This window comes from Balaenoptera acutorostrata, chromosome 3, assembly GCF_949987535.1.
Source record: "Balaenoptera acutorostrata chromosome 3, mBalAcu1.1, whole genome shotgun sequence".
Taxonomy (NCBI): Eukaryota; Metazoa; Chordata; class Mammalia; order Artiodactyla; family Balaenopteridae; genus Balaenoptera; species Balaenoptera acutorostrata.
The window spans coordinates 53,998,377-54,024,030 of NC_080066.1; the positions used below are offsets into that span (position 1 = coordinate 53,998,377).

At 36.1% G+C, this 25,654-nt stretch overlaps 1 protein-coding gene across 1 annotated transcript in view; it reads right to left on the reverse strand.

Moving 5' to 3' along the window:
• GABRG3 (gamma-aminobutyric acid type A receptor subunit gamma3) overlaps positions 1-25,654 on the reverse strand; it is a 592,092-nt gene that overhangs the window by 16,390 nt on the left and 550,048 nt on the right. The window contains exon 6 of the mRNA XM_057543487.1: positions 14,422-14,559. Coding sequence (XP_057399470.1) covers positions 14,422-14,559 — 138 coding nt within the window. The remainder of the gene's footprint in view (positions 1-14,421; positions 14,560-25,654) is intronic.

Sequence of the window (25,654 nt, forward strand, 5' to 3'; positions counted from 1 at the left end):
TGTAACTCTCATGAATGACTGGGTTGTTTACAGCCAGGAATTTGACTCTAGATTTAGAACTATTGTTTCAATAATGGAGGATTTTAATGGGAAAAAATGGGCATTCAGAAGCCAATCTCCTCTGTGGACTATATCTTTTTCCTGAAACTCCTGGGTAATTTTCTGTGTGAAATCAACTAGTGATTAGCAACCATTTCATCAAATCTGGGTTTTAAATATTCTGGAGTCATCTTACATCTTTTTGTAAAATTAAATCCTGAAAATTCTAAGAACTGTGATAATGTGCCACTGTAAATATGAAAAAGTATAACTGGAGCAATATGAGTTAGTTACCTTGGAATGGTGAAGCATAGTGTACCACTTTTACCAACCAGGTTTATTTGATAAGAAAGTCCTAACGGGCGGATATCTTTTTCTTAAATTATAGCCAAAAGCTAGACTAAGCCCAGCCATAGCTCAGAAAAGTGTAGCTTATCATATTAGTCAGTAGTCAAGCCATGTAGAAATTCACAGTGATTACCATGAAAATTGTAAAGCTTCCGTCTTTCAGATATGGTGTATATTTTCAAGGGGAAAGTATTGGCCTCAAATTTCTCTAAACAATCAGTGCTAAAAGAAAATAGAACAATGTGTACAAAGTTCTGAAGGAAAGAAATTGTGACTCAGCCAAGATACAATGAAAGAATAAAGAGACTATTAAATAACGTGAAAGAAATCAGTGAATACAGCACTCATGGATCGTTCATGAAAGAAATAACTTTCTGTCATGAATTGTTGGCTCAAATTAAGAACTCAAAGAGTAAGGGAATATTACATCAGGAAGCCTGGAAACCATGGAATCCACTCCTATATCAAACTAATGAAAAACAAATTTGGAAGATACCATTCAAGGAAGTACTTTGAAATTTATAGGATCTAACAATGTAAAAAAAATCACAAGGGACATTAATGAAAGGATGTGTTAGAATAATTGTGTCTCTGAGAAAGGGAAGCACAATGATATCGGGGCCTGGCCTAATACTACTGGCAAAGGCTCTGTGTTGCTGGGTGTGTGCTTGACATTCACAGATAAGCAGGTGGTAGCAACCAAAATCAGAACGAAGAAACAGAACACAGTCACTATTCTCTCCACCAAGAAGACTACACAACTCACGGAACAAAACTTAGCTACTGGGACAGACACCAAAAACAACGGGAACAACCAACCTGTAGCCAGCGAAAAAGAGACCACAAACACAGTAAGTTAAGCAAAATGAGAAAACAGAGAAACACACAGCAGATGAAGGAGAAAGGCAAAGACCTAGAAGATGTAACAAATGAGGAGGAAATAGGCAGTCTACCTGAAAAAAAATTCAGAATAATGAGAGTAAAGATGATCCAAAATCCGACAAATAGAATGGAGAAAATACAAGAAAAGTTTAACAAAGATATAGAAGAACCAAAATGCGAAAAAAGTGATGAATAACACAATATATTAAATTTAAAATACTCTAGAAGCGATCAGTAGCAGAATAACTGAGGCAGAAAAACGGATAATTCACCTGGAAGATAAAACAGTGGAAATAACTAGCACAGAGCAGAATAAAGAAAAAAGAATAAAAAGAATTGAGGACAGTCTCAGGGACCTCTGAGACAACATTAAACGCACCAACATTCGAATTATAGGGGTCCCAGAAGAAGAAAAGAAAAAGAAAGGGACTGAGAAAATATTTAATGGGATTATAGCTGAAAAATTCCTTAATATGGGAAAGGAAATACTTAAATCCAGGAAGCACAGAGAGTCCTTTACAGGATAAATCCAAGGAGAAACACAAGACACATATTAATCAAACTATCAAAAGTAATAAAAGAAAAAACATTAGAAGCAGAAAGGGAAAAACAACAAATAACACACAAGGGAATCCCCATAAGATTAACAGCTGATCTTTCAGCATAAACATTGCAAGCCAGAAGGGAGTGGCAGCACTTATTTAAAGTGATGGAAGCGAAAAACCTACAAACAAGATTACGCTACCAAGAATGGATCTCATTCAGATTTGCCAGAGAAGAATCTTTACAGACAAGCAAAAGCTAAGAGAATTCAGCACCACCAAAAGAGCTTTACCACAAATGCTAAGGAGCGTCTCTAGGCAGGAAACACAAATGAAGGAAAAGAATACTATAAGAAACCCAGACAATTAAGAAAATCGGAATAGGAACATACATATCGATAATTACCTTAAATGTAAATGGATTAAATGCTCCAACCAAAAACATAGACTGGCTGAATGGATACAAATACAAGACCCATATGTATGCTGTGAACAAAGGACCCACTTCAGACCTAGGGATACTAAAGAATGAAAGAGAGGGGATAAAAAAAAAAAAGAAAGGCGATGGAAAAGATACTCCATGCAAATGGAAATCAAAAGGCACCTGGAGAAGAAATTCTCACAAAAATAGGTTTTAAAACAAAGACTTTTACAAGAAAAAAGAAGACCATTACATAATGATCAAGGGATCAATCCAAGAAGAAGATATAAAAATTGTAAATATTTATGTATGTAACATAGGAGCACCTTAATAAATAAGGCAAATACTAACAGCCATAAAAGCGGAAATCAACAGTAACAAATCATAAGAGGGGACATCAACACCCCACTTTCACGAATGGACAAATCAGTAAAAATGAAAAAAAATAAGGAAACACAAGCTTTAAGATATATTAAACAAGGTGGAATTAATAGATAATTATAGGACTTTCCATTAAAAAACAACAGAACACATTCCTCTCAAGTGCTCATGCAACATCCTCCAGGAGAGATCATATCTTCAGTCACAAATCAAGCCTTGGTAAATTTAAGAAAACTGAAATCGTATCAAGTATCTCTTCCGGCCCGGTATGACCTCCAAGAGCAGAGAATCCGCACCCCGTGCCCGGAAACCGAGTCCACCAAGCTCTGCTCTGTGCTCAGTTCCGTGATCCGCCCGCCACCATCTCAGGCTTGCAAGGGTTTTGCGTTTCCCGAGGCCTTCTGGGAATAGTTGCAAGGAGGTAGTTGCTCCCGGACATTGATCTGAGTCTTCCTCGGTCGGTTTGAGAAAGACTGAGTTTTCCTGGGGAGAAGCACGGTTCATCTGTGCAGGCAACTGGGATTTGTCTTTTCCTTTTTGATAGAAAAAAGAACATTTTTAAAAACATTTTACAGAGGATTAACCAAGATGGAGTAGAAGGACGTGCTCTCACTCCCTCTTGCGAGAGCACCAGAATCACAACTGGCTGCTGGACAATCATCGACAGGAAGACACTGGAACTCACCAAGGAGGATACCCCACGTCCAAGGACAGAGGAGAAGCCACAGTGAGACGGTAGGAGGGGCGCAATCAGAGTAAAATCAAATCCCATAACTGCTGGGTGGGTGACTCACAGACTGGCGAACACTTATACCACAGAAGTCCACCCACTGGAGTGAAGCTTCTGAGCCGCACGTCAGGCTTCCCAACCTGGGGGTCCGGCAACGGGAGAAGGAATTCCTAGAGAACCAGACTTTGAAGCCTAGTGGGAATTGATTGCAGGACTTTGACAGGACTGGGGGAAACAGAGACCCCACTATTGGAGGGCACACACAAAGTAGTGTGTGCATCGGGACCCAGGGGAAGGAGCAGTGACCCTGAGGGAGACTGAACCAGACCTACCTGCTGGTGTTGTGGCGTCTCCTGCAGAGGCGGGGGGTGGCTCTGTTTCACCATGGGGACAAGGACAATGGCAGAGGAGGTTCTGGGAAGTGCTCCTTGGCATGAGCCCTCCCAGAGTCTGCCATTAACCCCATCAAAGAGCCCAGGTAGGCTCCAGTGTTGGGTTGCCTCAGGCAAAACAACCAACAATGAGGGAACCCAGCCCCACCCATCAACAGTCAAGTGGATTAAAATGTTACGGAGCTCTGTCCGCCACAGCAACAGTCAGCTCTACCCACCACCAGAGCCTCCCATCAAGCCTCTTAGATAGCCTCAACTACCAGAGGACAGACAGCAGAAGCAAGAAAAACTACAATCCTGCAGCCTGTGGACCAAACCCACAGTTACAGAAAGATACACAAGATGAAAAGGCAGAGGGCTATATATCAGATGAAGGAACAAGAAAAAACCCCAGAAAAACAACTAAATGAAGTGGAGATAGGCAACCTTCCAGAAAAAGAATTCAGAATAATGATAGTGAAGATGATCCAGGACCTCGGAATAAGAATGGAGGCAAAGATTGAGAAGATGCAAGAAATGATTAAGAAAGACCTAGAAGAATTAAAGAACAAACAAACAGAGATGACCAATACAATAACTGAAATGAAAACTACACTAGAAGGAATCAATAGCAGAATAACTGAGGCAGAAGAACGGATAAGTGACCTGGAAGACAGAATGGTGGAATTCACTGCTGCGGAACAGACTAAAGAAAAAAGAATGAAAAGAAATGAAGACAGCCTAAGAGACCTCTGGGACAACATTAAACGCAACAACATTCGCATTATAGGGGTCCCAGAAGAAGAAGAGAGAGAGAAAGGACCAGAGAAAATATTTGAAGAGATTATAGTCGAAAACTTCCCTAACATGGGAAAGGAAATAGCCACCCAAGTCCAGGAAGCGCAGAGAGTTCCATACAGGATAAACAAGGAGAAACACGCTGAGACACGTAATCAAAGTGGCAAAAATTAAAGACACAGAAAAATTATTGAAAGCAGCAAGGGAAAAACGACAAATAACATACAAGGGAACTCCCATAAGGTTAACAGCTGATTTCTCAGCAGAAACTCTACAAGACAGAGGGAGTGGCATGATATACTTCAAGTGATGAAAGGGAAGAACCTACAACCAAGATTACTCTACCCAGCAAGGATCTCATTTAGATTTGATGGAGAAATCAAAAGCTTTACAGACAAGCAAAAGCTAAGAGAATTCAGCACCACCAAACCAGCTCTACAACAAATCCTAAAGGAATTTCTCTAAGTGGGAAAAACAAGAGAAGACAAGAACCTACATAAACAAACCCATGACAATTAAGAAAATGGTCATAGGAACATACATATCGATAATTACCTTAAACGTGAATGGATTAAATGCTCCAACCAAAAGACACAGGCTTGCTGAATGGATACAAAAACAAGACCCATATATATGCTGTCTACAAGAGACCCACTTTAGACCTAGGGACACATACAGACTGAAAGTGAGGGGATGGAAAAAGATATTCCATGCAAAAGGAAATCAAAAGAAAGCTGGAGTAGCTATACTCATATCAGATAAAATAGACTTTAAAGTAAAGAATGTTACAAGAGACAAGGAAGGACACTACATAATGATCAAGGGATCAATCCAAGAAGAAGATATAACAATTATAAATATATATGCACCCAACATAGGAGCACCTCAATACATAAGGCAACTGTTAACAGCCATAAAAGAGGAAATTGACAGTAACACAATCATAGTGGGGGACTTTAACACCTCACTTACACCAATGGACAGATCATCCAAAATGAAAATAAATAAGGAAACAGAAGCTTTAAATGACACAATAGACCAGATAGATTTGATATTTATAGGACATTCCATCCAAAAACAGCAGATTACACGTTCTTCTCAAGTGCACACGGAACATTCTCCAGGATAGATCACATCTTGGGTCACAAATCAAGCCTCAGTAAACTTAAGAAAACTGAAATCATATCAAGCATCTTTTCTGACCACAACGCTATGAGATTAGAAATGAATTACAGGGAAAAAAAAGGAAAAAACACAAACACATGGAGGCTAAACAATATGTTACTAAATAACCAAGATATCACTGAAGAAATCAAAGAAGAAATCAAAAAATACCTAGAGACAAATGACAATGAAAACACGATGACCCAACACCTATGGGATGCAGCAAAAGCAGTTCTAAGTGGGAAGTTTATAGCTATACAAGCCTACCTAAAGAAACAAGAAAAATCTCAAGTAAACAATCTAACCTTACACTTAAAGGAACTAGAGAGAGAAGAAAAAACAAAACCCAAAGATAGCAGAAGGAAAGAAATCATAAAGATCAGAGCAGAAATAAATGAAATAGAAACAAAGAAAACAATAGCAAAGATTAATAAAACTTAAAGCTGGTTCTTTGAGAAGAGAAACAAAATTGATAAGCCATTAGCCAGTCCTACCGAGAAAAAGAGGGAGAGGACTCAAATCAATAAAATTAGAAATGAAAAAGAAGTTACAAAAGACACTGCAGAAATACAAAGCATCCTAAGAGACTACTACAAGCAACTTTATGCCAATGAAATGGACAACCTGGAAGAAATGGACAAATTCTTAGAAAGGTATAACCTTCCAAGACTGAACCAGGAAGAAACAGAAAATATGAACAGACCAATCACAAGTAATGAAATTGAAACTGTGATTAAAAATCTTCCAACAAACAGAAGTCCAGGACCAGATGGCTTCACAGGTGAATTCTATCAAACATTTAGAGAAGAGCTAACACCTATCCTTCTCAAACTCTTCCAAAACATTGCAGAGGAAGGCACACTCCCAAACTCATTCTATGAGGCCACCATCACCCTGAAACCAAAACCAGACAAAGACACTACAAAGAAAGAAAATTACAGACCGATATCACTGATGAATATAGATGCAAAAATCCTCAACAAAATACTGGCAAACAGAATCCAACAACACATTAAAAGGATCATACACCATGATCAAGTGGGATTTATCCCAGGGATGCAAGGATTCTTCAATATACGCAAATCAATCAATGTGATACACCATATTAACAAGTTGAAGAAGAAAAACCATATGATCATCTCAATAATGCAGAAAAAGCTTTTGCCAAAATTCAACACCCATTTCTGACAAAAACTCTCCAGAAAGTGGGCATAGAGGGAAACTACCTCAACATAATAAAGGCCATATATGACAAACCCACAGCAAACATCATTCTCAATGGTGAAAAACTGAAAGCATTTCCTCTAAGATCAGGAACGAGACAAGGATGTCCACTCTCACCACTATTATTCAACATAGTTTTGGAAGTCTTAGCCACAGCAATCAGAGAAGAAAAAGAAATAAAAGGAATACAAGTTGGAAAAAGAAGAAGTAAAACTGTCACTGTTGGCGGATGACATGGTATTATACATAGAGAATCCCAAAACTGCCAGCAGAAAACTGCTAGAGCTAATTAATGAATATGGTAAAGTTGCAGGATACAAAATGAATGCACAGAAATCTCTTGCATTCCTATACACTAATGATGAAAAATCTGAAAGAGAAATTATGGAAACACTCCCATTTACCATTGCAACAAAAAGAATAAAATACCTAGGAATAAACCTACCTAAGGAGACAACAGACCTGTATGCAGAAAACTATAAGACACTGATGAAAGAAATTAAAGATGATACCAACAGATGGAGAGATATACCATGTTCTTGGATTGGAAGAATCAACATTGTGAAAATGACTCTACTACCCAAAGCAATCTACAGATTCAATGCAATCCCTATCAAATTACCAAAGGCATTTTTTACGGAACTAGAACAAATCATCTTAAAATTTGTATGGAGACACAAAAGCCCCCTAATAGCCAAAGCAGTCTTGAGGGAAAAAAACGGAGCTGGAGGAATCAGACTCCCTGACTTCAGACTATACTACAAAGCTACAGTAATCAAGACAATATGGTACTGGCACAAAAACAGAAACATAGATCAATGGAAAAAGATAGAAAGCCCAGAGATTAACCCATGCACCTATGGTCAACTAATCTATGACAAAGGAGGCAAAGATATACAATGGAGAAAAGACAGTCTCTTCAATAAGTGGTGCTGGGAAAACTGGACAGCTACATGTAAAAGAATGAAATTAGAATACTCCCTAACACCATACACAAAAATAAAAAATGGATTCGAGACCTAAATTTGACTGGACACTATAAAACTCTTAGAGGAAAGCATAAGAAGAACACTCTTTGACATAAATCACAGCAAGATCTTTTTTGATCCACCTCTTAGAGTAATGGAAATAAAAACAAAAATAAACAAATGGGACCTAATGAAACTTCAAAGGTTTTGCACAGCAAAAGAAACCATAAACAAGACAAAAAGACAACCCTCAGAATGGGAGAAAATATTTGCAAACGAATCAACGGACAAAGGATTAATCTCCTCACACCACTTAGAATGGGCATCATCAGAAAATCTACAAACAACAAATGCTGGAGAGGGTGTGGAGAAAAGGGAACCCTCTTGCACTGTTGGTGGGAATGTAAATTGATACAGCCACTATGGAGAACAGTATGGAGGTTCCTTAAAAAACTAAAAATAGAATTACCATATGACCCAGCCATCCCACTACTGGGCATATACCCAGAGAAAACCGTAATTCAAAAAGACACATGCACCCGAATGTTCATTGCAGCACTATTTACAATAGCCAGGTCATGGAAGCAACCTAAATGCCCATCGACAAATGAATGGATAAAGAAGATGTGGTACATATATGCAATGGAATATTACTCAGCCATAAAAAGGAATGAAATTGAGTCATTTGTTGAGACGTGGATGGATCTAGAGACTGTCATACAGAGTGAAGTAAGTCAGAAAGAGAAAAACAAATATCGTATATTAACGCATGTATGTGGAACCCAGAAAAATGGTACAGATGAGCCAGTTTGCAGGGCAGAGGTTGAGACACAGATGTAGAGAACGGACATATGGACACCAAGGGGGGAAACCTGCGGTGGGGTGGCGATGGTCTTGTGCTGAATTGAGCTATTGGGATTGACATGTATACACTGATGTGTATAAAATTGATGCCTAATAAGAACCTGCAATATAAAAAAACAAACAAAACAACTAATACTAAACTTTCATTGGGTTATTTGTATGGAAATATGTTAATATAAATGTTTCAGACATTACATGAAATTTGTAAAAATCTTACATATTCTGGTATAATGTTATAAGTTATAATCCTAGTTATTACCTTAAAATGTATATCTCAGAAATAACTAATTTTCTTGTAAACTGCATTATTATGAACTTTCATCAAATTTTTAACTGTGGTCATTTTTAAGTCTTTTGTCATTTACAGACAGTTCTGTGTGTACTCTGACGTTATTGCAAATATGTTCCTATAATAGGGTTTCATCTTTAAGAAATTCATGGAAAAGACTCTGACAAGTACAGGTTTCTGGTAACTGACTGTACTGCTGAACTGAATGAATAAGCAGAACTGAATTTTCAGAACTCTAATGAAAAACTGATGAACTCATAAAAGTGCTAACAAAAGATCAAGATGAAAAAAATAATATTACATGGGACTGAGCAAACTGATGAGGATGAGTATAATTTTTGTGACTTTCTGTCTGAATTAAAAAAAAAATCCCACAAGGACTCAGAGGCAAAGAATATACAAATCAATTTTCACTGCAAAGTAAAGGAGCTGTTACAGTGGAGGATTACTGGACTGAATGTCAATATTATGACATAGTATGAGTGTGTTTCATGTTTGGTAATTGCAATCATTGTTGCTTTCGTTGTGATCATCCATGTACAATGCTTGGTGTCAGTCTATTTATCTCTTGTAAAAATAAAATATACTCTGTGTGTGTAAGAAAAAATTACTACAATAAGTTCTGGATGGAAGGAAGCAATACCAAACAGTAACTCCATCCATTTGAAAAAATAAATGTACCAATAATGGTGTTTAAAAAGGTAATTATTAAAAAAAAATGTATCTTTTCCGTCCGCAACGCTATGAGACTAAATATAAATTACAGGGAAAAATCTGTAAAAAATACAAATGCATGGAAGCTAAACAATACACTACTTAATAACCAAGAGAACACTGAGGAAAAAATCTAAGAGGAAATAAAAAAATACCTAGAAACAAATGAGAATGAAAATTAGACGACCCAAAACTTATGGGATGCTGCAAAAGCAGTTCTAAAGGGAAGTTTTTAGCAATACAATCCTAACTTAAGAAACAAGAAACATGTAAAATAACATTCTAACTTTACACCTAAAGCAATTAGAGAAAGAAGAACAAAATAACCCCAAAGTTAGCAGAAGGAAAGAAATCATACAAATCAGATCAGAAAGAAATGAAGGAAATGAGAGCAAAGAGCAATAAAACTAAAAGCTTGTTCTTCCAGAAGATAAACAATATTGATAAACCGTTAGCCATATCATCAAGATAAAAAGGGAGGACACAAATCAATAGAATTAGAAATGAATAAGGAGAAGTAACAACTGACATTGCAGAGATACAAAGGCTCATGAGCGATTACTACAAGCAAATATGTCAATAAAAAGGACAACGTGGAAAAAATGGACAAATTCTTAGAAATGCACAACCTACTGAGACTTAACAAGGAAGAAATAGAAAATATGAGTAGACCATCACAGTCCTGAAATTGAAACTCTGATTAAATATCTTCTAACAAACAAAATCCCAGGACCAGATTACTTTACAGGCGAATTCTATCAAACATTTAGAGAAGAGCTAACACCTATCCTTCTCAAACTCTTCCAAAATACAGCAGAGGGTGACACACCCAAACTCATTCTACATGGCCACCACCACCTTGATACCAAAAACTGATAAAGATGTCACAAAGAAAGAAACTGACAAGCCAATATCACTGATGAACATAGATGCAAAACTCCTCAACAAAATACTAGAAAACAGAATCCAACAGCACATTAAAAGGATCATATACCATGATCAAGGGGAGTTTATCAAAGGAATGCAAGAATTCTTCAATATACGCAAGTCATACACCATACTAACAAGGGGAAGGAGGAAAAACCATAGGATCATCTCAATAGTTGGAGAGAAAGCTTTCGACAAAATTCAACACCCATTTTTGATAAAAGCCCTGCAGAAAGTAGGCATAGAGTGAACTTTCCTCAATATAATAAAGGCCATATATGACAAACCCGCAGCCAACATTGTCTTCGATGGTGAAAAACTGAAACCATTTCCACTAAGATCAGGAACAAGACAAGTTTGCCCACTGTCACCACTATTATTCAACATAGTTTTGGAAGTGTTAGCCACAGCAAACAGAGAAGAAAAAGAAATAAAAGCAATTCCAACTGGAAAAGAAGTAAAGCTGTCACTGTGTCACATAGAGAATGCTAAAGATGCTACCAGAAAACTAGAGTTAATCAATGAATTTGGTAAAGTAGCAAGATGCAAAAATAATGCACAGAAATCTCTGGCATTCCTATATACTAATGATGAAAAATCTGAAAGTGAAATTTAAAAACACTCCCATTTACCATTACAACAAAAAGAATAAAATATCTAGGAATATACCTACCTAAGGAGGCAAAAGACCTTTATGCAGAAAATTATGACACTGATCAAAGAAATTAAAGATGATGCAAATAGATGGAGAGATACTCCATGTTCTTGGATTGGAAGAATCAACATTATGAAAATGACTCTACTACCCAAAGCAATCTACAGATTCAGTGCAATCCGTATCAAACTACCACTGGCATTTTTCACAGAACTAGAACAAAATATTTCGCATTTTGTATGGAAACACAAAAGTCCCCAAATAGCCAAAACGATCTTGAGAACGACAAATGGAGCTGGAGGAATCAGGCTCACTGATTTCACACTATAGTACAAAGTTACAGTAATCAAGACGGTATGGTACTGGCACAAAAACAGAAATATAAATCAATGGAACAGGAAAGAAAGCCCAGAGATAAACCCACGCACATTGGTCACCTTATCTTTGATAAAAGAAGCAAGAATATACAATGGAGAAAAGACAGCCTCTTCAATAAGTGGTGCCTGGAAAACTGGACAAGTGCATGTAAAAGTATGAAATTAGAACACTCCCTAACACCATACACAAAAATAAACTCAAAATGGAATAAAGACCTAAATGTAAGGCCAGAAACTATCGAAGTCTTCGAGGAAAACATAGGCAGAACACTCTATGACATAAATCACAGTTGGATCGATTTTGACACCCGTCTTAGAGAAATGGAAATAAAAACAAAAATAAATGGGACGTAATGAATCTTAAAAGCTTTTGCACAACAATGGAAACCATAAACAAGGTGAAAAGACAAACAGAATAAATCAAAAAAACAAACATTCCAATCCAAATATGGGCAGAAGACCTAAATAGACATTTCTCCAAAGAAGATATACAGATTGCCAACAAACCCATGATAGAATGCTCAATATCATTTATCATTAGAGAAATGCAAATCAAAACTACGATGAGATTTCATCCTACACTTTTCGGAATGGCCATTATATAAACATCTACGACAATAAATGCTGGAGAGGGTGTGGAGAAAAGGGAACCCTCTTGCACGGTTGCTGGGAATAAAAATTGATACCGCCACTATGGAGGAGTATGTAGGTTCCTTAAAGAACTAACAATAGAAGTACCATATGACTCAGCAGTCCCTCTACCTGGCACATACCCTGAGAAAACCATAATTCAAAAAGAATTATATACCAAAATATTTTTTGCAGCTCTAATAGCCCGGACATGGAAGAAACCTAAGTGCCCATCAACCGATGAATGGATAAAGAAGATTTGGCACACATGTAGAATGGTATATTACTCACCCATACAAAGAAACGAAATGGAGTTATTTGTAGTGAGGTGGATGGAGTTAGAGTCTGTCACAGAGAGTGAAGTAAGTCAGAAAAAGAAAAACAAATACCATATGCTTACACACATATATGGAATTTAAAAAGTTCTGAAGAACCTAGGGACAAGAGGTGAATAAAGACACAGACCTACTAGAGAATGGACTTGAGGACACGGGGAGGGGGAAGGGTAAGCTGAGACAAAGTGAGAAGTTGGCATGGATATATCTACACTACCAAATGAAGAATAGCTAGGGGTAAACAACAGCATAGCACAGGGAAACCAGCTCGGTGCTTTGTGACTACCTAGAGGAGTGGGATAGGGAGGGTGGGAGTGACGGAGATCAAGAGAGGAGAGATATGGGGATATATGTGTATGTATACATAAATAGGAGAAAGCTAGCTAAGAGTACCAGATGGAGAACATCCTTTTATCAATGCCAATACATTCTATTGACTTCATGCAATGACTCGCTTTTCCATGAGTGAGAAAAAGTATTTCAGGGAGACATTTCCTATTCATAAATAACTAAAAAATTTTAAAAAGACATTTCCTGCTCATAATAAAGAATTTCAAGAAGACATTTCCTATTCATAAAAAGTTGTCCTAGAATTTCCCTGGTTGGGCAGGGGTTCGGAATCCTCCTGCCAATGCAGGGGACACGGGTTCGAGCCCTGGTGCTGTTTAAACTGTGTTGTTCAGGGGTCAACTATTTACATGGCATTCATATTTTATTTACAACTATTTAGCATTTACTTTGTATTAGGTATTATAAGTAATTTAGAGATGATTTAAAGTATACAGGAGGATGTAAGTTAAATGTAAATACTATGCCATTTTATGTAATAGGCTTGAGCAACCGGGGTTTTGATAGCTTTAGGGGTCCTGGAACGAAATCCCATGGATATCAAGGGGCAACAGTAGTTCTCTATTTAGAATTCTATCAAGAATTCAGTCTGCTCTTTAAAGATAATTACACTAATTATTAAAACTTACACTTAACCTAGTCGCATGATGCAAAATATTATGGAGTTTTAAAAGCCAATATATTATTCGTATTAACAAATAACTAGATCAGCCGAAAGGCCGACTTGAAACCAATCTACTTCCCAAGCCCTGTCAGAAAAAAACTAATTACAAAATAGTGGACCATAGATTCCTATTGTGGAAATTACCAAAAACCAAACAAAAGCCATAAAACAAAAATATATTTAAAGATATTAATAATTAAAACATCTCTTTATATCTAGTTACATGTGTTATAGCATGTATATAATGATCACTTAATAAGATCAGATTTATGGATATAGTTCAATATATTTAAAGAGAAAGTTTAAGACACTGTTTAAAGGAAAGGGAGAAGCTAGAAATGAAAACTGAAGGACATTTCACACTAACTTCTTTTATTTGTGAATTATAATACCTGCTGTTTATTTTGTATATGTTAAGTTGTAGAACTCTCTTAGGAAATTGGTTTATATAAATCTGGTCAGGGATGAGAACCTTAGGCTTATGGACATAAAGTCAACATAGTCTCGATTTAAAGATATAAGACAATCTGGTCACCCTTTCCCCAATCCCAGTTAAAACATTATTTTTGAGTTTTGAATCAGCTGTTTTGCCTCAAATATCACTTAGGAATCATGGTTGTCTGAATAGAATTAGTTTAAAACATACACAGGAAGAAATTCTACATGAAAGGGAAAGGTATGCCTTAGTCATCAGGGGGAAAATGTCGGATTTTTTTTTTGAGATCTACACTTCTGTAAGTTAACTCCTACCTGCAGATGTTTTCACAATTTCTGTGGTGTTTCTGAGGCCCATGAAGTCAAACTGATAAAGCCGCCAGGATTTCTGATCAGCTGCCTCAACCGAATTTTTTCTCCATCTATAAATCATTTCTTCTTTGGGGTAGCCATCTGAAAATGCAGAAAAAAATGTTAACACTTGAAGATGTAAGTTTGTAAAGCACTAATGTCAAAATTATTATTCTGAACATTTAATAGGAGTTGAAATTTTAGTCCATATTTAATCTCTAAATTTTCCTCGAATGCATTGAAACTCCAAAAATGAATGGGCAAAGGCCACCTAACTCTGAAGGTTTCTCATGTAGATCTTTACAATCAGCTAGATGTTCCCAGCCACAAGACTTTCCATCGTCTGTATGGACACAACACACATCTTTCACTGTGGAAGGCTTGATTATAGATGACCTTCAAAGAATGGACGTGAAAGAACTGGTCAGAGTCTCACTAGCTCCTAAACAGTAGGATCTAACAACCTGGCCAACACCCACCCGACCTTCCACCTTTTTCCTGAACTTTGTCCAGATCTCAGGAAAGGTGAATTTAATTTTTTCTTTATAAACTTTTGTTATAGCTTTTATTATTTCTAACAGATGTATTTTTTATTATTGAAGTGTAGTTCATCTACAATATATCATAAGTGTACAGTATAATGGTTCACAATTTTTAAAGGTGATAGTTATAAGCTACATTTACAGTTATAATATACTGGCTATATTTCCTGTGCTGTACAATATATCCTTGTAACATGTACAAAACAGTTTATACCATTTGATTCCCTAACTTCTAGTGCCCTCATTTCTTTCTTCCCACTGGTAACCACTAGTGTGTTCTCTAATCTGTGTCTGCTTCTCTTCTGTTATATTCACTAGTTTGTTGTATTTTTTAAATTCCACACTTAAGTGATATCTTTCATGCACTGTTTGTCTTTCTCTCTCTGACTTATTTCACTTAGCATAATACCTTTAAGAAAGACAAAGTTAATAAGGATTTGAGAGCTCAACTGAGTCTAAGTTATGCTCTGCTTTGAGTCTCAAGTTCTGATCAGTTTGACATTTTCCTGAGACCATTACCCAACTTGAAAGCAAGGTGTTTTGGTGCTCTAGGCTCACTGTGGGCAAAATGCCCAGAGCTGTGTGTCTTGGATAAGGGTTCTACTCCATTCCTACTGGTACAGTTACCAGGGGTCTCCTGGCTCCCTAAGCCCAAGCCAGAGATTGGCCCTATGCCATTTTTCAACTCCTAGTTCCCCTTTCTGAACAGCACTTGGGACCACACCGTTAATTCTCTGGAACTCTCTGGTGTAATAGAGCACAAGTATGCTTCCTGCTTTCTAATTGTGGATTGCTCTGTGAAATTATTGTCAACATTGCAAGGATACTTGCTGGCTCTCCCCTAACGGGACAAAACTGACATCAAGGCACTTAGCCTGAAGTAAACAAACATTTTACTTGATCATTAGCCACTGTCTCAATAGCTTTATCTCCTCATTAAACTATCAAATTATAAAAAGTACTTTATGGTATAATTCTTTTTTGCTTTGTTTTGTTAAACAGCTTTATTGAGATATAAAACTCACACATTTAACATACAAGTTCGGTGTTTTTTAGTATACTCTCAGAGTGGTGCAACTGTCATATTAATCTAAATTTAGACTATTTTTGTCATCCCAAAATGTAACCCTAGTCATTAGCGTTCACTCCTCTCTCCACCTCCTTACACATATGCATCTCACCCAGACTAGACAACCACTAATACATTTTCTGTCCATAGGTTTGTCAATTCTGGGCATTTCATATAAATTGTGTCATACAACGTTATCTTTTATAACTTTACTTAACATAATGTATTAAAAGTTCCCTCACATCGTAGCACATGTCAGTACTTCATTCCTATTTATTGTTCAATATATTCTGCTGTATGGATATGCAATTTTTAAATTTGTCATATGATAGACATTTTGGCTGATCCACTTTTACACTATCATGAGTAATGCTGTTAGGAACATTGTGTACAAGATATTGTGTCAATATGTTTTCAGTTTTCTTCAGTATATACCTAAGAGTGGAACTGTTGGTCATGGGTTAAAACTATATTTAATATTTCTCCAACAGTCATAGAGGTGTCAGGTTGTCACTTATTGTTTAATTTGCATTTCCCAAATGACTGTTGTTATTGAGGATCTTTCCATGGATTTATTGGTCATATGTTTGCCGGGTTATGTTCAATTCTTTTGCTCATTTTAAAATTGCGTTTTTTGATTCATATTTTGGAGTTTTAAGAGCTGTGTATTTTGGATTCAAGTGCTTTGTCAGGTATATGTTTTACAAATATTTTCTGCCATTATGTGGCTTGTCTTTTTATTCTCTAGCCTTCATTTTTCAAAGAGAGTTTTACTATTTGTAAAATTATTGAGGCAGACTTTTCCCTTAAGCACTTTGAAGATATCATGTAAATATCTTTTTGGCCCCTATGGTATCTGATGATAAATCTGCTATTAATCTTATTGAAACTTAAAAATGATAATTATTTTTCTCTTGCCTATTTCAAAATTTTCTCTGACTTTTGTCAATTTAACTATAATATAAGCGTGGATTTCTTTGAGTTCATTGAAGTTTGTTGAGCTTCTTGGATGTATAGACTACTCCTCTGGCACTCCTACTAATTGTTGGTGATCATGATGTGCCACAGGTTTACGAGTTTTGTTACACCTTTTTCCTTTTTTTTCATTGTTTTCCCTGTCTTTGGGTAAAATCTCCTGGCCTGTCTTCAAGTTTGCTGATCCTTTGTTCTGTCTACTCAAATCTACTTGTCATAGTTTCCTTTAATTTTTGGACATGGGTTGCTTTAGTTCTTCAAAAATTTTTAAAATAGGTGACTTAAGGTGTTTGTCAAGTACATCCAACACCTAGGATTCTTCAAGGATGAATTCTGACAGCTTTTATTCCTTTGTATGTGGCATGCTTTCTTGTTTGTAGGTTTTGTAAATGTTTATCAAAAATGTCTGGAAACCAGACATTTTACATTTTAGATAATATAGTGTAACAACACTGGTATCAGAACCCTCTCTGCACAACAGCTTTTGTTGTTGGTCTTGTTGGGATCTGTGTGTGAAAGCATGACTTCAGTTTATGAGACAGCCTTAGCTTTAATTCCTGTGTGTGGAAAATTTCTGCAAGGCCAGAGGTGAGTGATAGGGGTCTTTCCTGGGCATGCAAACAGTCCTGCACACGTGTATGGTGTTCTTCTAAGTCCTTGGGAATTCACCGGTGCTTTTCAAAGTTCTTTGTGATCATCCAGTTCTCTAGATCACCTTTTAATTGTTTCTTTTTTGGGCGGGGTGGGGGGGGGGGGAGTTGGACTAGTTTGCACTAACCGTAGGCAGATCTGAAGTAACCAGGAGATTTCTATTTTTCTATGATTCCTGGAGAGTGTTTTTTCCTGAGCTGAGCTCTGAGTCAAAACAACCACAAAACCTTGGTAATGGAGATTTTCCAAGTACTGCGAAGTTTGGAAAAATATAGACTACTCTGGGTATAGAGTTCTTAACAGTGTCCTGAAAGAGGTCCATTATTTATGTTCACTGTGAGCCTGTAGCCCTTTCACAGATACCATGGCACTGAGCTGGGAAGAAAAAAAGGGAATAACCCAAGTTGACATGCACAGCCTTCATTGTCTTTCTGAGGTTCAGAAGTTTTCCTTAGGCAGATAATTCTGAGTTGTCCTTTTTTACTCTGCATAAATCGTATTTTTCTGAAATGGTTGGTTTTTTTTACCTCACGATTTTCACAGCTTTTATGGGAGAATGGTCACTGAGGTCCTCACACCACCATTCCAAAGTTGATCTCCCTATGCTATAATCATGTTAAAAATAGTGAGTCCTCTTTGTTGAGCACTGGTTGTTTTAATTGGACTTTTACTAACATTTTCCTTTAAATCTTGCCGTTTTCTTCTAGACTGATCTTAGCATTGTAACATTAATTTGTCGAGGGCCAAACAGTTCAAAATTGATGAAATTGCATAACAAAGCCAGGTCTGTACAAACCCAAAGGCTTCTCTCAGCTCCTTTCTACCTAACTTTTCTTTTTATAAAACGTCCATTAGTATTTATTTCTAGTTCACAAGGCCTCCCTTTGTATCTCTTCCATAAAAAAAGACTCAGTAGTAATGGGTTAATAAAATAATATGAAATATTTTCTATAAGACGTAATTACATTTAAATTAACCATACTCTTTGAAGATGCATGCAGTCACCATCAGCATTATATCATCATCACCATCGTCATCACCACCACCAACAACACCATATTGCTTTCTTATGTAACTGTAATCATGTGCCAGGAAATATTCCAAGGCCTTTCAATATACGAAATCTCACAACAATCGTAGTGACATAGGTATTTTCTCCATTTTACAAATGAGAAAGCTGAGGCACAGAGACTCAGTAATACACCTATGACAGAGCCAGAATACAAACTTAGATCGTCTGACGTTAGGGTCTATCTACTTACTCACTGCATTACACTGGTCTCCACTTCTGATTGTATATATTCCAAAAAGCCAATCTTCTCAACATATAAGGATTTCCTTCAAGAATACATACCCTACCACAGAGAACACCAGCCACCCTTTCATAAACCCACTTTTATCAAGAGTCGTATGGTGATTGCTTTCCAAAATGCATACTCTCTTGACCTTTGTGGAAACACAGGTAATGAAGGTTCTTTCAGAAGAAAATTAATAAAAGTTTTCAATACTCTAAAACATATTCTATCAGCTACGGTTTTCCCAAGAACCTGATATAAACATCTTTGTTCTTTGGGGGCATTTTATTAAACACTTCTTACAGTTGAGAAAGCGTCAAAGCTTTGAAGAACACCAACACCAAGGCAGTGAATTCCTTGGAGCAGAGTTGAGTGTGCCCATGAAATTAAAGGTAGTTGGAACCTTGGAGAACTAACTCTCAGAGGTCCTTAGAGAATCCTGGGGGAGGTGTAGTGACTGTTTTTTGTGTAATTTTGAATCATATAGAAACAGCCTCCTATTCCTATTTGTTTCCTCTCTTTTGGTATTTTTGTTGTATATTTGACATACTGAAATTAAAATTTGTATATTATTAAACCAATGAGTCATTTCTATATTTGTTTTTGTATTTATGTTTAAGTAATCCTTCCTTAAAATACTTCCAGATATTTTCAAATTTTAATTGTAATTATTATAAAGTTTTATATATTTCAATTTTTAGTCATTCTGAAATTATTTAGATCAAGGCCTTTCTACTTGAGTGTCACATTTCCATGAACATCTGTGTGTGTGTGTTTGTGTGTGTGTGTGTGTGTGTGTGTGTGTGTGTGAGAAAGAGATGCTAACATATACTACATTGTCAACTTTTTTCCCTTTTTCTTTTATTTTTTAAATTTTTGTTGAACTACGTTTGATGTAAAATAGTGTATAAGTTGCAGGTGTACAACATAGTGATTCACAATTTTTAAAAGTTATACGGCATTAATAATTAAACCTGGAGCCCTCATCGTTTTGTTGTTCTATGATACCTTCTTTCCCCAGCTGCTCTTTTTCTTTTCACCTTTACAATTTTAAAATATGTGTTTTATATATAACTTTCAGGGATTTGTATTCAGTAGAATAGGGAAAAACATACTAAATACATCTTCCCAGAGTTTCAGGTGCACAACATGGTGACAAGATTTTTATAGATTATACTCAAGTTTTTATAAAATAATGCTATATTGCCTTTGCTGTACATTATATCCTAGCACCTTATTTTATACATAGTAGTTTGTAAGTCTTAATCCCATACCCCTATCTTGCCTCTCTTTCTACCCCTCTCCACATTGGTAACCACTACATCTGTGATATAGTTCCCTATATTTGTGAGTCTCTTTCTTTTTGGTTTTATAAATTCATTTGTTTTATTTTTTATATCCACATGTAACTGACGACATACAGTATTTATCTTTCTCTGTCTGACATATTTCACTAAGCATAATACCCTCTAGACCACACTTGCTGTTGCAAACTGCAAATTTTCATTCCTTTATATGACGAATATTCCCTTGTATATATCGACCATATTTTCTTTATCCATGATGGGCCCTTGTGTGGCTTTCATATCTTGGCTATTATATATAAAGCTGCTATGAACATTGGAGTTAGTGTATATTTTTAAAATATTTTCATTATCTTTGAATATAGACCCAGGAGTTGAAATGCTGGATCGTAAGGCTCTATTTTATGTTTTTTCAGGAACCTCCATAATCTTCTCTACATTGGCTATACCAGTTTATATCCCCAGTGTACAAGGGATCCCTTTTCTTCCCACACTTGCCAACATTTTGTATGTGTAGTCTTTTTGATGATAGCCATTTGACAGGTGTGAGGTGTCTCATTGTGGTTTTGATTTGCACTTCTCTGCTGATTAGCTATGTTGAACGTCATCTCGTGAGACTGTTGGCCATCTTTGCCTGTGTGTCTTCTTTGGAAAAATATTCATGTCTATTTTCCACTTTTAATCATGCTGTAAGATTTTTTACTTCGAGTTCTGTGAGTTATTTTTTTGGATATTGATCCCTTATCCATCAAGTCATATCACTTACAAATAAGTTCTCCAGTATGCTGTCTTTTCATTTTTTTAATAGGTTCCTTTGCTGTACAAAAGGTTACTAGTTTAATTAGATCCAATTTATATTTGCTTTTCTTTATTTGCCTTAGGGGACAGATCTGAAGAAATATTGCTGCAATTTTTGGCAGTGTTCTGCCTGTGTATTTTCCTAGGAGTTTTATGGTTTCCCATCTGCCATTTGGATCTTTATTCCATTTTGAGTTTATTTTTGAATGTGGTGTGAGAATATATTCTACTTTCATTTTTTTCCTTGTAGCTGTCCTGTCCTCCCAGCACTACTTATTGAAGAAACTTTTTCTCCTTTATAGATTATTACTTCTTTTGTTGTCGATTTATTGACCATAAGCTCATATGTGTATTTCTGGACTCTCTATTCTGTTCCATTAATCTTGTGTCGGTTTTTGTGCCAATACCATCCTGTTTTGATTATTGCAGCTTTGTAGTATAGTCTGAAGTCACAGATCATGAAACCTTTAGCTCAGTAAGTCTTCCTCAAGAATGTTTTGCTTATTCAGCTTCTTTTCAGTTTCCATACAATTTTCAAAGTTGTTTGTTCCTGTTCTGTGAAAAATGCCATTGCTATTTTGTAAGGATTTCATTGAATCTGTAGATTGCCTTGGCTAGTAAAGTCATATTAAAGTATAAATACTTCTAATCCATGAACATGGTGCATCTTTCCATCTTTTTGTGTCATCTTCAATTTTTTTCATTAGTGTACAGAGTACAGATCATTTACTTCTTTAGTTAGACCTATCTTAGGTATTTTATTCCTTATTATGCAACTGTCAATGTGATTTCTTTTTAAACTTCTCTTTCCGAGTTCATTGTTAGTGTATAGAAATACAATAGATTTCTGCATACTAATTTTGTATCCTGCAACTTTACCAAATCCACTGATGAGAACTCGTAGTCTTTTGGTGCTGTATTTAGAATTTTCGATGTATAGTATCATATCACCTGCAAACACTGACAGTTTTACTAGTTTCTTACCATTTTGGATGCCTTTTATTTCTTTTTTCTGTCTGATTACCATTGGTAAATCTTCCAAAAATATATTGTAGAAAAATGGTGAGAGTAGGACTCCTTGTCTTCTTCCTGATCTTAGAGGAAATGCTTTCAGGTTTTCACTGTTGAATATGAGGTGAGCTTGTCATATATTACCTTATTATGTTGTGATATGCATTCCCTCTCTACCAACTTTGATGAGATTTTCTATTATGAATGGAGGTTGAATTTTGTCAAACACTTTTTCTGAATCTATTGAGATGATCTTATGATTTTTATTCTTCAGTTTGTTAATGTGCTGTATCACATTGATTAATTTGCAGATATTGAACCATCCTTGCGTGCCTGGGATAAATTTCACTTGATCATGGTGTATGATCCTTTTAATGTATCACTAGATTTACTTATGGTGTTTTTTTTTTTTGCTTTTTTAAATATTTTGAATATATATTTACACAGAATGTACATACGTATGTATTCATATTTCTGTTATATTTGTTACTTTTTTAAACATATTTATTGTACTATAATTGCTTTACATTGTTTTGTTAGTTTCTGCTGTATAACAAACTCAATCAGCGATATGTATACATATATCCACATATCCACTGACTCTCGCGTCTTCCTCCCACCCTCACTAACCCACCCGTCTGGTTTGTCACCAAACACAGAGCTGATCTCCTTGTGCTATGCGGCTGCTTCTCACTAGCTATATAATTTATATTTGATAGTGTATATATGTCAAAGTACTCTCTCACTTAATTCCAGCTTACACTTCTCTCTCCACGTGTCCTCAAGTGCATCACCTATGACTGCGTCTTCATTCCTGCCTTGGCCCTAGGTTCTTCAGAAATATTTTCTTTATTCCATATATGTGTGTTAGCATATGGCATTTGTTTTGCTCTTTCTGATTTACTTCCCTCTGTATGACAGACTCTAGGTCTCTCCACCTCACTACAGATAACTCAGTTTCTTTTGTTTTTATGGCTGAGTAATATTCCATTGCATATATGTGCCCCATCTTCTTTATCCAATCATCTGTTGATGGACATTTAGATTGCTTCCATGTTCTGGCTATTGTAAATAGTGCTACAATGAACATTGTGGTACGTGTACCTATGTGAATTATGGTTTTCTCAGGGTATATGCCAGGAGTGGGATAGCTGTTCATATGGTAGTTTTATTATGTTTTTAAAGGAACCTCCCTATTGTTCTCCATAGTGGCTGTATCAATTTACATTCCCACCAACAGTAGGTTTCCCTTTTCTCCAAGCCCTCTCCAGCATTTTTGTGTGTAGATTTTTTGATGATGGCCATTCTGCATGGTGTGAGGTAATTTCTCCCATTCTGAAAGTTCTTTTTCATCTTGTTTATGGTTTTGTTTACTGTGCAAACCTTTTGAGTTTCATTAGTTTCCATTTTTTACTTTTCTTTTCATTTCCATTTCTCTAAGAGGTGGGTCAAAAAGTGTTTGCTGTGATTTATATCATAGAGTGTTCTGCCTATGTTTTCCTCTAAGAGTTTGATAGTGTCTGGCCTTACATTTAGGTCTTTAATACATTTTGAGTTTAATTTTGTGTATAGTATTAGGGAGTGTTCTAATTTCATTCTTTTACATGTAGCTGACCAGTATTACCTGCACCATTTATTGAAGATGTCTTTTCTATATTGCATATTCTTGCCTCCTTATCAAAGATAACGTGACCATATGTGCCTGGGTTTATCTCTGGGCCTTCTATCCTGTTCCATTCATCTGTATTTTTGTTTTTGTGCCAGTATCATACTGTCTTAATTACTGTAGCTTTGTAGTATAGTCTAAAGTTCGGGAGCCTGATTCCTCCAGCTCCATTTTACTTTTTCAAGATTGTTTTGGCTAGTCGAGGTCTTTAGTGTTTACAAATTGTGAAAAATTTTTGTTCCTATTCTGTGAAAAATGACGTTGGTAGTTTGATTGGGATTGCATTGAATCTGTAGATTGCTTTGGTAGTATAGTCATTTTTACAATGTTGATTCTTCCATTCCGAGAACATCTTATATCTCTCCATCTGTTTGTATCATCTTTAATTTCTTTCATTGGTGTCATACTTTTCTGCATACAGGTCTTCTGTCTCCTTAAGTAGGTATTTTATTCTTTTTGTTGCTACGGTAAATGGGAGTGTTTCCTTATTTTCTCTTAAGATTTTTCATTATTAGTGTATAGGAATGCAAGAGATTGCTGTGCATTAATTTTGTCCCTTGCTACCTTATCAAATTCATTGTTTAGCCCGAGTAGTTTTTTGGTAACATCTTTAGGGTTCTCTATGTATAGTATCATGTCACCTGCAAACAGTGACAGCTTTATTTCTTCTTTTCCGATTTGGATTATTTTTATTTCTTTGTCTTCTCTGATTGCTGTGGCTAAAACTTCTAAAACTATGTTGACAGTGGTGAGAGTCGGCAACCTTCTCTTGCTCTTGATCTTAGTGAAATAGTTTCAGTTTTTCACCTTTGAGAATGATGTTAGCTGTTGGTTTGTCATATATGGCCTTTATTATGTTGAGGTTAGTTCCCACTATGCTTAATTTCTGAGGAGTTTTCTCTCCAGAGATACAACTTTTCTAAGAATTTGTCTATTTCTTCCAGGTTGCCCAATTTATTGGCATAAAGTTGATCATAGTAGTCTCTCATTGTCCTTTGTATTTTTCAGTGTCAGTTGTTACTTCTTTTTCCTTTCTAATTCTGTTGACGTAAGCCTTCTCCCTTTTTTTCTTGATGAATTTGTCTAATGATTTATCAGTTGTGTTTATCTTCTCAAAGTACCAGCTTTTAGTTACATTGATCTTTGCTGCCATTTCCTTCATTTCTTTTTCATTTATTTCTGATCTGATCTTTATGAATTCTTTCCTTCTGCTAACTTGAGGGTTTATTTTGTTCTTTCTAATTGCTTCAGGTATAAGATTATGTTGTGAGATTTTTCATGTTTCTTGAGGTAGGATTGTATTGCTATAAGCGTCCCTCCTAGAACTGATTTTGCTACTTACCATAAGTTTTGGGCAGTCGAGTTTTCATTGTTATTTGTTTCTAGGTAATTTTTGTTTCCTCTTTATTTTTCAGTGATCTCCTGGTTACTTAGTGGTGTATTGTTTAGCCTTGATGTGTTTGGAGGATTATTTTACCGTTTTTTTCCTGTTGTGGTTGGAAAAGATACTTGATGCGATTTCGGTTTACTTAAATGTACCAAGACTTGAATTGTGCCCCAAGATATGTTCTACCCTGACGAATGTTCCATGTACACTTGAGAAGAAAGTGTATTATGTGGTTTTTGGAATGACCCGCAAATATCAATTAAGTACAACTAGTTTCATGTGTCAAATAAGCTGTGTTTCCTTATTTATTTTAAGTTCATCAGTCCATTGTTGAAAGTAGCGGGTTAAAGTCCCCTACTATTATTGTGCTACTGTCGATTTCCCCTTTTATGGCTGTTAGCATTAGCTATATTAATTGAGGTACATAGATATTTACCATTGTTATATCTTCTTCTTGGATTGATCCCTTGATCATTACAAAGTGTCCTTCTTTGTCTCT